We start from the raw sequence: 12599 nt of genomic DNA, 5'->3' as shown, positions 1-12599 counted from the left end.
TGTTTGGCGCAAAAATATAGTGTGTGTGTGTGTATATATATATATATATATATATATATATATATATATATATATAGTCTGAAAGTTTTTTTTGTTTGAAGGTTCAGTAAACATTTCCATAAATTTATTTTCATACTATTATTTCATATGTCAGGCTTTACATGGAATGCATGAACTCAATAAGTGTGTACTTCAAATGCTAAAAAGTGTAATTGGTTAAAAGTGTTTCAGTGCATGCACAGTATGCATTCATTCCCATGTAGCTCTGCTCTGCATCACACTTGTTGTTGTTTGAAAATTTAACATGCAGAGGTGGCTGTGTGACCTCCTCCTCTGGAGGCGAATGTTTGAAGAGTGTGTGTAAATGCAGTTTGGTGACTCCCTACATTCCTGAAATGCTCATTCTTCATGTTGCTGTCATACACTCTAGGAACATATTAGATTACTAACTGTTCCCACACTCTTCATCTTGCATGCAATCTAAAGAATGTTTGCAAACTCTACTAAGAACTAATAAAGATCATAAAGGAACCCAGATCACAGCAGAGAACACCATGGAGACGTGGGCTTGCGGGTTTGAACGTGCTCTAACATGTTGCACGTGGCGATTATGTACCGAGTGACCCAAGTTTGATCTCTTTTTCTCACTAGTATGCTTTCATGTTGCCTTTTAGATGTCTTCTAAATTCGAAGTTTCAAAAACCTACAGAATTAAATCCCCCAAAAATCCGACACCAGGGATTCTCAAACGTTTTTGTCAGTTAAACGAACCCCTTTGACCTAAAATACTTACTTGAAGAATTCCCTGAGATTAATATTTCAATAATTTAACACGTTTGCATGTTCCTGGTCCTCTGATATCAGTTAACGGTCACATGATGTGCAGGTTAACAAATAGCTTTTCTATTAAAGGTGCAATATGTAAGATTTTTTTATTAGAATATCCAAAAACCACTAGAACAGTGTTATATATGTAACGAATCAGCTCATGACAGGAAATATGAATAATTAACCATAACTAGTTATGATTAATTATGAATATTTTAGATCCGCTGTAGATATTTAGCTGACCTCTCAGGGTCAACTGTCTTGTCAATTCTAAGAACGTTAATTTCCTGGTTAAGGGAAATAACTTTCTTACTGTACAATTCTACAAAAGTTTGTAGCGTAAATCTGCATGATTAGTGACTCCGGTTATGAGCAAACAATGAACACGTCAAGTGTGATACAAGTAAGGTTTTATTAACTACATAAACACTTAAACTAGTCTAACATACTACATAAACTGGTCTAACATCCTACATACACACATTGTAGAAAACATGGAAACACCAAAGATGCTTTAATATGTTGTGAGTTTTATTAGACAGGTGACGACCGCACAGAGTAGCATTATAACAGAACTTTCAAACGTATCTAGTATGATAAAACGGCGCTGCTTTACCCCACATACACACGACCGGAAGGAGCGGAAGCGCTAAAGTAGGGGTGCTCCGATCAGGATTTTTTAGGCCGACCACAGAAAGCAGTATCTGCCGATATCGATCTTTTAAAGCCTTCTTTTTATCATTTATAACTATTTATAGTGATACTCCAATGAAATATCGGAAATGTGTTTAAAAATCATATCACCGTTATTGAAAAGAATTATATCGCGATACATATTGATATTGAATTATTGTCCAGCCCTAAGTGTGCATGAGTGCACGGTCTCCAGGAGAGCGCGCGAGCACTGAATGGTTAAACGCTGGCAAGAATTACAAAGTAATGAAATGTATAAACTTTAGTGACGATGTGACACTGTGCAAGTGACAATTCCTGTGTCAACTGTGCAGCTTGCAGCTCACTTATAGACAAACGCAATGTGTGGTGATTTGAAGCCATTTGCGTATTTTGAGAGAGAAAGCGAGAGCGCGCACGCGGTGATTCTCTCACGAAGTTTGTGAAATTACGTCTCTCACAAGGTTTTCAAATTACTTTATAAGTTATTTAATGAAGAAATATGAAGGTGAGTAGGCTTCCTCACCTTCAGCATTATAATTATTTCACCCGCGCCGAACAGAGACTGACTGTGCCGCTGTGCCAAACCTCTCACGGCAGCGTCATCAGCTTGAGATCGGCCTTTTTAGAGACCGCTGATCAATCATTCCAACGTGATTATCGGCCGATAGTGATCAGTTGCCGATCAATCGGAGCACCCTAAAGTGTGGCATAATAAAAGCGCCGCTGCTTTCGAGCCGTGTGTAGCAATTGCTTCAGCAGGCCTAATTTCACTTCGACGGCTTTCCGCCTCACTCTGCTTCATACTACGATGTTAATAAATCTTTAATACATTAGCTCACCCATGAACATGATTTCTGCCCTAGTCCCATCGGATTGCGTCAGCTGTGGGGATGAAGACCACAACTCCCATGATTCCACACTCAGTCATGGTGTCATCAAACTACGCCTTTGTTTCTTTGTTTGTTTTGAATACGCGCCCTCTAGCGGCAAAAATTACATATTGTACCTTTTAAGGGATTTTACTTTATTTTATTTATTAAGCTATTTAATTAAAAATTATTTTTAATTGTCAGACCCCAGTTTAGCCAACCCAATGAATTAGTGTCATGTTATGTGTGAAATATAACATTAATTAAGACCTAAATAGTAAGTGCGGTTGTGTGTTTGTTGGCTGCCTGCAGGTGAGAAGCCATACAGGTGTTCGTGGGATGGCTGTGAGTGGTGCTTTGCTCGAAGTGATGAACTGACCAGGCACTTCAGAAAACACACCGGAGCCAAACCCTTCAAATGCAGCCACTGCGACAGGTGAGTGTGTGTATTATCAGACACAGTGTTTCCAACAGATTTTGAGCTATACATAATCGTTTTTGTTTTATTTTCAGGTGTTTCTCTCGTTCTGATCATCTGGCCTTGCACATGAAGCGACACATCTGAACGCAAATCCCAAAGACCTGCCACAGCTGGTTTTCTATGTATTCGCTGAGTCAGTGTTGCAGATTTTGCACCTTCTTGCTAAAGATATAGTTTCAGCAGAACATGGGTAATAGCATTTTTTTATCCTATGCTGGTGACATTTGACTTGTTCAACTCAAGTTAAAGCATAGCTATAAAGGCACTGAAAAGGCAGAAAGTCTGGTACTGAATGTAAGTTAACATATTTGCAGACTTTGCAAATTGCAGTGAATATGTATGTCAAAATCAAAAATAATATTTCGCTAATTAACACTTTCCATTAACACGGAAAACTGCTTTACTGCGCAGCTAATGTGTTTATATCCAGAGCAGCTAAGTGTCCATGTAGCTTTGAGATAAGTGTTTATTGCTGTTTATTACACTCGCAGATAAAAAATAAAAAAAACTTTCATAAACGTACTAATATGTAGCATTTAGGAGTGAATAAGGTACAAATGACCTGCTTTATCCAGCTGATATTACTTGTACTTTTAACCAATAAATTTAACATTAGTGCCTTAAAATGGTTCTCTTAAAGTCAATTATGAGCTATTCATCAACAATCACTTTGGCCAATTAAAGTTCAGGTTTGACTTAGAAGCGTTTGATGAAACTGGAAGATCTGTTGATCAAATACTGTATTTTTTTCAGAAGGACTGGAATGACTGAATTGTGTAATTGAATGATTGTTACCTAAAGAGAGGAGCTGGATTTGCTAATGTGTAGTATGCTATCATTTTATGATTTAGAAAAATGCATCAGGATATTTCTTTAAATGCATCAGGACTGGTTTTCCGAGCACAGACTGACATCATGTTGGCTCAGATGAAGCTCTAGCATTTGTTGTCCAGATGTTTAAAGCCCTGCAGATGTTACAGAGACGAGGATGTTCACTCAGGGGTGGATAATATGAAAGCTGTTAATGTCTAACTGGAATTTGCAGTATCTTTAGGGGGATTTTAAAATGCACTCCAATATTATCACTTTACAAAGATTTCTTTAAGGTTGTGAAGTGTACAATATCACATACATTTGTTTCATGCCAAAAAAAAAATTACATTTATGTTGAATTTAACCTGTACACCACGATCATTTTTAACTGTTCAAATCTTTTTGTGGGACTGATGTAAATGTTTTATTTGACTTTTGTTTTTAGTTAAAAAGGGTACTTTTTGCTTGTGTTTTTATTATTTTCTTTGTTAAAAGCAGATTTCTATGTAAAGCAACAATATATTGTAAGATTTTTATTATTTTTGTGAATACATTTTATACCACAATAATAATGAATGATTTTTATAAAACTCTGTTAATGTGGTTTTTTTTTTATTATACAGTGTGCGAAACATTACACATTAGAGATTAAAGTGGGATCCTGTATCAGGAAAAAAGACTGTGTAAGCTGTAAACAGACTCTTCTGGAACATTGTGTGGACAAAAATATGGTGCACTGTGTTCAATGTTACAACAAATGTTCAGTGCTTCAAGTTCATGGCATTGTTTTATAGACTTTTCCCTCTACATGAACTAAAAACAGACATCAGTGAGATGAATGACATGTTCTACGGACCCACCCTCTCACACAAAAACACTGGGAAAGAAACTTTAAACAAACCCACTTAAATAGGACTGTCACTGTCAGTAGATTTCAGTTCTAGAAAGAACAAATAATGTGTTATAAGTCATACAGTAAGCTATCAAATAAACATTCTAATTTATTAATTTGCAGAAAGTGGTAAGTTCATCACAAATCTGCAATAATGGAATAATATAAAAACATAGCACATGCACATTGTCTTCCATATGTGATACATAAACTGGGTTACACTTTAGATTTGGAAACATTATTCACTAATAACTCTTAGGGAATATGTGTTCCCTAATCTGTTACCATAAATGGTCATTTTTAGATTCAAAATTATTAATGATCAGATAATGCTACATGCATCACAAATCCGCCCTAATAAAATAATATAAAAACATTTGACATATTAAATGGACTGTCTTCCAACATGTAATAAAGATGTTAAAAATATATATTATTTTACAGTGGTAACAATGACTGTATGGAATATGGGAATAATCCACGGTAAGGTAATTCTTGATAAGGACAAACTCCCTCCAGAATATATATATATTTTATGTATATAAGTTTATTTAGGCGCTTCCATTTCTAACTACTTGACCCTTGTGTTTATTTAGTGAGCTCTGTTTCTACTGACACCTGCCGGTCATTATAAAAAGTGTTCGGTGAAGTGGTCAAATATTATTATTATTTTTTTTTTTTAACTGGCTCCTGCATTTCTTTATCCTTTGTTTTACAAGTATGTATTTTTTTCCCATACAATATTTTTATAGGATCAAATTTATTTTAAGTGGACATACTTGTATTATGTACAAGCAGTGGCTCGGTATTAATCAATCAACTACGCTCTTCTTATCGTGCAGCCAATGAAAAGCATCGTTGTTTGCTGTTGCGGTCGCGTCTAGTGCGCATGCGCCGTTTACAGCATGCTGGGGCATGGAAGGGCAGAGCTTTAATCATAACGGAAACATGAATCCAGCAACACACATTTAATGTGTTTTAACTTTTAAATTGGTACGGCAGTCACAGTAATTATTAGAGACAGGAGATTTAAGCATCTAGAAATGTTTCGTCACAGCAAGGGATTCATTACGAAACTCAAGAATTTGAGGTGAGCAATACTGCGCTTGTCAGTTCAGTTGAATTCAACTTCAGTCCTTCGGTGTCTGATATATGCTTGATCCTTTTCAGGCTGTTGTTAGTATTTTAATTGGGATTCATTTATCATTCAGGTCATTGTTATTAATTGTCATCATGTTTATAGATATGACTTTGGATGTTTTGAGATGTATTCTGTAATCCTCTGGGGAAAGCTCAGTCATGCTGATTAGTGAGGTCTGTAAGTCTGATGAATGAGGGGCTTGTAGTTTCCACAGCTCATGGAGGTCGAGAGGCAGCTCTGCTGGAGAGAGAGCACTGCAGTACACAGTGGGACAGAAGATCCACGGCTTCACTGTTAAACAGGTAAAGAAATCACGAAAATGCCTATAATGTGTCTATTTCTCATCCCACAGTGAAGCAGTTTGAGGGTTTCTATAACCAAGATAAATTCCCTGCATTTTACAACCTCAAGTGGTTTGATTTAGTTAATACTGTAGCCTTACATTCAGAAAAAAAAATGCATTTTTTTGAACTTTTAAACACAATTTTCAAAAAAAAAGTTTGTGTATGGTTTTGTTGTTGAGTATCATATTTAATACATCAGGCTTTTATGGCTCAGTTATGATATAAGGAGAATATGGAGCTTGTTCTCAACGAGGACAAAAACACGACAATTTTATTCCGAGGCCCAAACTCGGCAGAAATATGCAGTTTGCTGCAGTTGCTTTTATTTCTTTGACCAAAAAGTAAGATGAAATTCTTATAGCTTGTCAATCTTTATAACACTCTATATCACTTAGTAAGTGTCTTAGTAAGATATTTAAATGTAAATCAGTCAAATTAAACGCCTATTGCTTGCTAAAAAAAACTAAAACAAGTATGAACTATCAATTGGACAACAGGAGGCATGTAGTAGATTGTGTACAACCGTTAGTTTTTTATTTTTTTCAAGTTTTGATCATTTAGAGGCCTTAGTATATATCAAATATGATACGGTGGGCTTTATAGGGATAATTGTGTTCCAAGCTATTACACTATAACAGTCAGACTAGGAAAAATTTAAGTCACCAGCGATAGTCCTCCTGACGTTTACAGCACTTCTGAAAATGTTTGTGTTTTTCTAGGTAACAGCAGTGCCAGATTTGTTCCTAACAGCCGTTAAGCTCTCCCATGATGCCACAGGAGCTCAGTATCTGCATGCAGCCCGAGACGATTCCAACAACCTCTTTAGGTACTGTGTATGATGGACACAAATGCTTTGAAACATCTGAGGATTTTAATTTGAAACCCATTGTATGCCCCGATGATGTACATATTGTTTTGAGTGTGTGTTCTGCATGTGTTGTTATAGTGTGCAGTTTCGTACCACGCCGATGGACAGCACTGGTGTTCCTCACATCCTGGAGCACACCGTTCTGTGTGGATCCCAGCGCTTCCCCTGTAGAGACCCCTTCTTTAAGATGCTCAATCGCTCGCTCTCCACCTTCATGAATGCCTTCACAGGTACTTCCTTCACAGGTGTTTGTGTTTAAGTGCGTGTGTGTGATTTGTATTTCTGATTGTGTCAATCTCTCTCACCAGCGAGTGATTACACGATGTACCCGTTCTCCACCCAGAATGCCAAAGACTTCCAGAACCTTCTGTCAGTTTATCTGGATGCTGTCTTCTTCCCGTGTCTCAGAGAACTCGACTTCTGGTACAGGCCATGACTCAGAAACATACTTAAATAGTGTATGTTTTCCATGGCACATAAATTGGTTTTGAAAAGGATTTGATGGGTTTTTTTTAGGCAAGAGGGCTGGAGGCTGGAGCATGAGACCCCCACAGACCCCTCGAGTCGTTTGGTGTTCAAGGGTGTGGTGTTCAATGAGATGAAAGGAGTATTTGTAAGGAAACTCTTCTGATTTAAAAATATATATATATATATATTTATTGGTGATATGCAGAGATATATGCATGATATATAAGTGACATTATACACCATTGTTCAAAAGTTTGGGGTCAGTAAAGTTTTTTTTTTAATTATTTTTTTTTTATGAAATTATATACTTTTTTTCAGAAAATAGTGCATTAAATTACTCAAAAGTTAAAGACATTTATAATCTTACAAAAGATTTCTGTTTCAAATAAACACTGTTCTTTTGAACATTCTATTCATCAAGGAATCCTGAAAAAATGTATCATGGGTTCCACAAAATATTAAGCAGCACAACTGTTCTTAACATTGATAATGTTTTAAAAAATATATATATATTTATATATATATACAGTGGGGAAAAAAAGTATTTAGTCAGCCACCAATTGTGCAAGTTCTCCCACTTAAAAAGATGAGAGAGGCCTGTAATTTTCATCATAGGTATACCTCAACTATGAGAGACAAAATGTGAAAAAAAAATCCAGAAAATCACATTGTAGGATTTTTAAAGAATTTATTTGCAAATTAGGGTGGAAAATAAGTATTTGGTCAATAACAAAATTTCATCTCAATACTTTGTTATATACCCTTTGTTGGCAATGACAGAGGTCAAACGTTTTCTGTAAGTCTTCACAAGGTTTTCACACACTGTTGCTGGTATTTTGGCCCATTCCTCCATGCAGATCTCCTCTAGAGCAGTAATGTTGTGGGGCTGTCGCTGGGCAACACGGATTTTCAACCCCCTCCAAAGATTTTCTATGGGGTTGAGATCGGGAGACGGGCTAGGCCACTCCAGGACCTTGAAATGCTTCTTACGAAGCCACTCCTTCATTGCCCGGGCGGTGTGTTTGGGATCATTGTCATACTGGGGAGAACTTGCACAATTGGTGGCTGACTAAATACTTTTTTGCCCCACTGTATAATAATAATATATATATATATATATATATATGTATAAATAAATATATAGAAAGCAGTTATTTTCAGTGGTAATAATTTTTCACAATTTTGTTGTTTTTACTGTGTTTTTGATCAAATAAATTCATATCTTGCCCAACCCTAAACTTTTGAATGATAGTGTAGGTATCAGCCAATATTATGTTTTCTTAAACTCCCAAATTACTCGCATTGATCTGTTAAACCAAAATACAAAAAGTTTTTATCATATATATTTATTTTTATTTAATTTATTTATATATATATATATATATGTCTGTGTGTGTGTGTATTTATTTATCTAGCAGTAGTAAACGGTTAGTTTTTTCTTTTGAGCATTAAATGATCATTTTTGTCATTACATTATAAGCCATTATTTTGGCCATTACAAGTATAACAAAACACACTCTGTAGAATTCTAATATGCATATAGCAGCAACATAGCAGCCATTATGCCGTAGTGTAAAAATAAATATCTGCATAATAGTATTAAAAATGCATAATGCACACAATATACTGAATATGTCACTGCATCTGTCCTTTTCTCTTATTAAAAATAGGAGTTACAGTGCTACTAGATGCCACTTTTCTATTGATTTGAGTTTTAAGGCTAACAATCTCTTCTGTTACTCTTGTATGTGTTTTTTGTGTAGTCCGATAATGAGCGTCTGTACGCTCAGCACCTGCAGAATAAACTCCTGCCGGATCACACATACTCTGTTGTGTCCGGAGGGGAACCGCTAGCCATTCCTGACCTGACCTGGGAACAGCTCAAACACTTCCACGCCACACACTACCACCCCAGCAATGCACGGTACACTCTCAGAATCAGTAAAGGACTGTGCAGAAAGCAGACGATGCTCATTATTGCCTGTTGTTTGTGTGTTTTGCAGGTTCTTCACATACGGGGACTTACCGCTGGAGCAGCACTTGCAGCAGATAGAAGAAGAGGCCCTGTCTAAATTCGAGAGAACAGAACCAAACACTGCAGTTCCACCTCAGACACACTGGGACAAACCTGTATGTTTAAACAACACACACATGAGAATGACCAGTATAATAAACACAGAATTAGTAACGGGAGAAATTAAGCTTTTTAAAACTGATTTAGTTGAACAAATTGCTTCGCATAATGATTCACTTTTTTCGAAGCACTAGAATTTCAAACACGATAGTCTGGCTTTACCATCTGGTCAAAATGAAAATAAATACAACCCCCAAACATGTATAATTACACCTATTATAAACCAGTTTCACTTTTTCAAATATTTAAAACCCTTAAATAAGAAAGCTCCTTGAACTTTGTGGGGGTTTTTTTTATATTATTTTGTACTGCTTGTTTTGTGTACTATTAGGCAGACAAACTAGGTCAATTATATTTATTATTATGCATTGCAGATATGAGTATTAAAACTCATTAAATCAATAAAAAAATGTACCTATGTTATAATACTGACCCAAGTTCAGGTAAAACCATTGGTGCTTGTTAGTGCTGGGCGGTATGACCACAAATTTATATCACGGTATTTTTCAAAATTATACCGGTTTTACAGTATATGACGTTTTTTTGGGGAGTTTTTTCATGCATGATTTTTTTTCATTTTCATGCATGATTTCAGAACTTTCACGCTTAGTAACACATACAGCTGTTCCCTTACGACAGTGCAACAGTGAAAAGGGACCCCTTTCAAACAGTGTCACTTTCCGAACGATGTTTAAGAGACATACACCAGTATGGTGGTATTTTAAAAATTCATATCATAACAAAAATGAACACCGGTATTCGGTATGAACCGGTATACCGCCCAGCACTAGTGCTTGTTCTTAAGTTCACCCAAATCATTCTTGACACTTCTCCGGGAAAGTCAGACCTCACGTTCGTGGGACAGCACTGGCAAAATCTTCCAACTGAACCATAGCTAAGGTGTATCCAAAAAAGTCACTAGGTTTGTCAGTATGAATTTTCTATGGAAAAAAGTCGCTAAAAGGGTCTGAAAGTTGCTAAATCTAGTGCTAAAGTCGCTCTCGTGTGTGTATGAGACGCGGGAGCTGATGGCAGGGGGCGGTGGATATTTGTGGCGGTCAGTGTGGATATTGTGGATAAGTTCTTCAGTGTCATCACGTTCTATTAGTTCTACAGCTTCAGTTTCAGAACTTTCACGCTTAGTAACACATACAGCTGTTCCCTTACGACAGTGCAACAGTGAAAAGGGACCCCTTTCAAACAGTGTCACTTTCCGAACGATGTTTAAGAGACATACACCAGTATGGTGGTATTTTAAAAATTCATATCATAACAAAAATGAACACCGGTATTCGGTATGAACCGGTATACCGCCCAGCACTAGTGCTTGTTCTTAAGTTCACCCAAATCATTCTAGCGACAAACCCTCAGAATTTCGAAATGTTTCGAAAAGCAAGGTTTGAAACTGTATGATGTAATGAAGCCTCATTTGTTAAAATCACGTGACTTGGCAAGTTTGAACCACTGATTTTAACCAACAGATTCATAAATGTTTTGAAATCAAGGATTTGAAATAAAAGATTTGGAAGTGTTTCGAAACCAAGGTTTAAAAAAACTAAGATGTAATGAAGCCTTGTTTGCTGAAATCAAGTGACTTGGCAAGTTTAATAACATGCTCCGAACCACTGATTTGAAACAAAAGGTTCAGAAATGGTTCAAAACAGTTTGACATAATGAAGCCTCATGTGCTGGAATCACGTGACTTGGCAAGTTTGAAACGAGCTCTGAATGTGTGATTCGAAACAAAAGATCCGTAAATGTTTCAAAGCTTCATGAAGCAGTGTTTCGAAAGCGCCCATCACTACAGAAAATGCAACACAATCAGTCCAAACACACTGTAAAAACAGCTTTGTGAGGTTTGTCATGTTTTGTTTTTGTTCAGAGATTGGATCATGTGACTTGCAGGCCTGACGCACTTGCTCCTGATCCCATGAAACAAAACACGCTCTGCATGAGCTATCTGCTGGGAGAGTGAGTGGACAAATATTTTTCTGCAGTTTTCAATTTTTAAAAATTGTGTTGTCTAACACAATGTAACTGTCTTAACTGCTTGTGTGCGTGTTTCAGCATCACAGACACGTTTGAGGTGTTCATTCTGAGCCTCCTCTCCTCTCTGATGATCTCTGGTCCAAACTCTCCCTTCTACAAAGCCCTGATCGAGCCCGAAATCGGTTCTGACTTCTCCTCTTCAGTGGGGTACGTTGTTTGACACGACTATCAAATCAGTTCATCTTCCTGATTATTGAGAGTGGAGCTTTATAAATGTGTGATTGACGCAGGTTTGACGGCAGCACTAGACAAGCATCTTTCACCATCGGGCTTCAGGGCATGGCAGAGGCCGACACCGAGACGGTCAAACACATCATTGCTCAAAGCATCGATGACATCATTGCGTGAGTGTTGATTGGGTTTTATTGCTTTAATGCAGTGAGGTGTTTTAAATGAAATCAAGCTTTTCCAGTGCACAGTACAGATGTCTGGATTGACTGTGAGAATCTGAATTATGATCAGTTTAGATAAGAGCACCTGCTAAATGAATAAATGTAAATGAATTGCTGTTTCAGAACCGGTTTTGAAGAGGAGCAGATTGAAGCTCTGCTGCATAAAATCGAGATTCAGATGAAACATCAGTCCACCAGCTTTGGTCTAGCTCTCGCTTCAGTGAGTAAACACACACACTAGTGTTATTTTAGTATCATTGAGAGTTTTTATTAATGTTTTAAATTGGTTATTATATTTTGTTTTCAATTTGATTTTGAAGTTTTAGTAATTTTACAGTTTTTTTTTTTAGTAGTTTGTAGTTTTTTTATAGTTTGTCTTTTTTTAATGTCTATGTAGTTTTCATAATTTATTTCATTTGCATTTAACTTGTTATTTTAGTTCATTAAGTTAAGCTAAATGAAACCAAGTAATGTTAGCTTGGAAACTAGCAAAAATAAAAGTGTGCATATGTATACGTGTGTGTATGTATGTGTGTGTATATATGCGTATGTATATGCATGCGTATATATATATATATATATATATATATATATATATATATATATATATATATATATATATTTTTTTTTTAATTTTGTTTTTTT

General features: G+C 36.3%; 2 protein-coding genes across 2 annotated transcripts in view; both read left to right on the top strand.

Moving 5' to 3' along the window:
• The window catches only part of klf6b (Kruppel like factor 6b), a 5827-nt gene extending 2475 nt beyond the window's left edge, over positions 1-3352 (top strand). Inside the window, exons 3-4 of the mRNA XM_016259436.1 lie at positions 2685-2808; positions 2886-3352. Coding sequence (XP_016114922.1) covers positions 2685-2808; positions 2886-2937 — 176 coding nt within the window. The 3' untranslated portion in view covers positions 2938-3352. The remainder of the gene's footprint in view (positions 1-2684; positions 2809-2885) is intronic.
• Positions 3353-5412: 2060 nt separating this feature from the next.
• The window catches only part of pitrm1 (pitrilysin metallopeptidase 1), a 19356-nt gene continuing 12169 nt past the window's right edge, over positions 5413-12599 (top strand). Inside the window, exons 1-12 of the mRNA XM_016259435.1 lie at positions 5413-5648; positions 5905-6001; positions 6763-6869; positions 6990-7141; positions 7220-7334; positions 7428-7524; positions 9143-9303; positions 9383-9509; positions 11396-11484; positions 11581-11709; positions 11793-11906; positions 12078-12174. Of these exons, the coding sequence (XP_016114921.1) occupies positions 5602-5648; positions 5905-6001; positions 6763-6869; positions 6990-7141; positions 7220-7334; positions 7428-7524; positions 9143-9303; positions 9383-9509; positions 11396-11484; positions 11581-11709; positions 11793-11906; positions 12078-12174 (1332 nt within the window). The 5' untranslated portion in view covers positions 5413-5601. The remainder of the gene's footprint in view (positions 5649-5904; positions 6002-6762; positions 6870-6989; positions 7142-7219; positions 7335-7427; positions 7525-9142; positions 9304-9382; positions 9510-11395; positions 11485-11580; positions 11710-11792; positions 11907-12077; positions 12175-12599) is intronic.

The sequence above is a fragment of the Sinocyclocheilus grahami genome, unplaced genomic scaffold (genome assembly GCF_001515645.1).
Source record: "Sinocyclocheilus grahami isolate Dianchi unplaced genomic scaffold, SAMN03320097.WGS_v1.1 scaffold1844.1, whole genome shotgun sequence".
NCBI lineage: Eukaryota > Metazoa > Chordata > Actinopteri > Cypriniformes > Cyprinidae > Sinocyclocheilus > Sinocyclocheilus grahami.
This window is presented reverse-complemented; position numbering and strand designations above follow the sequence as displayed.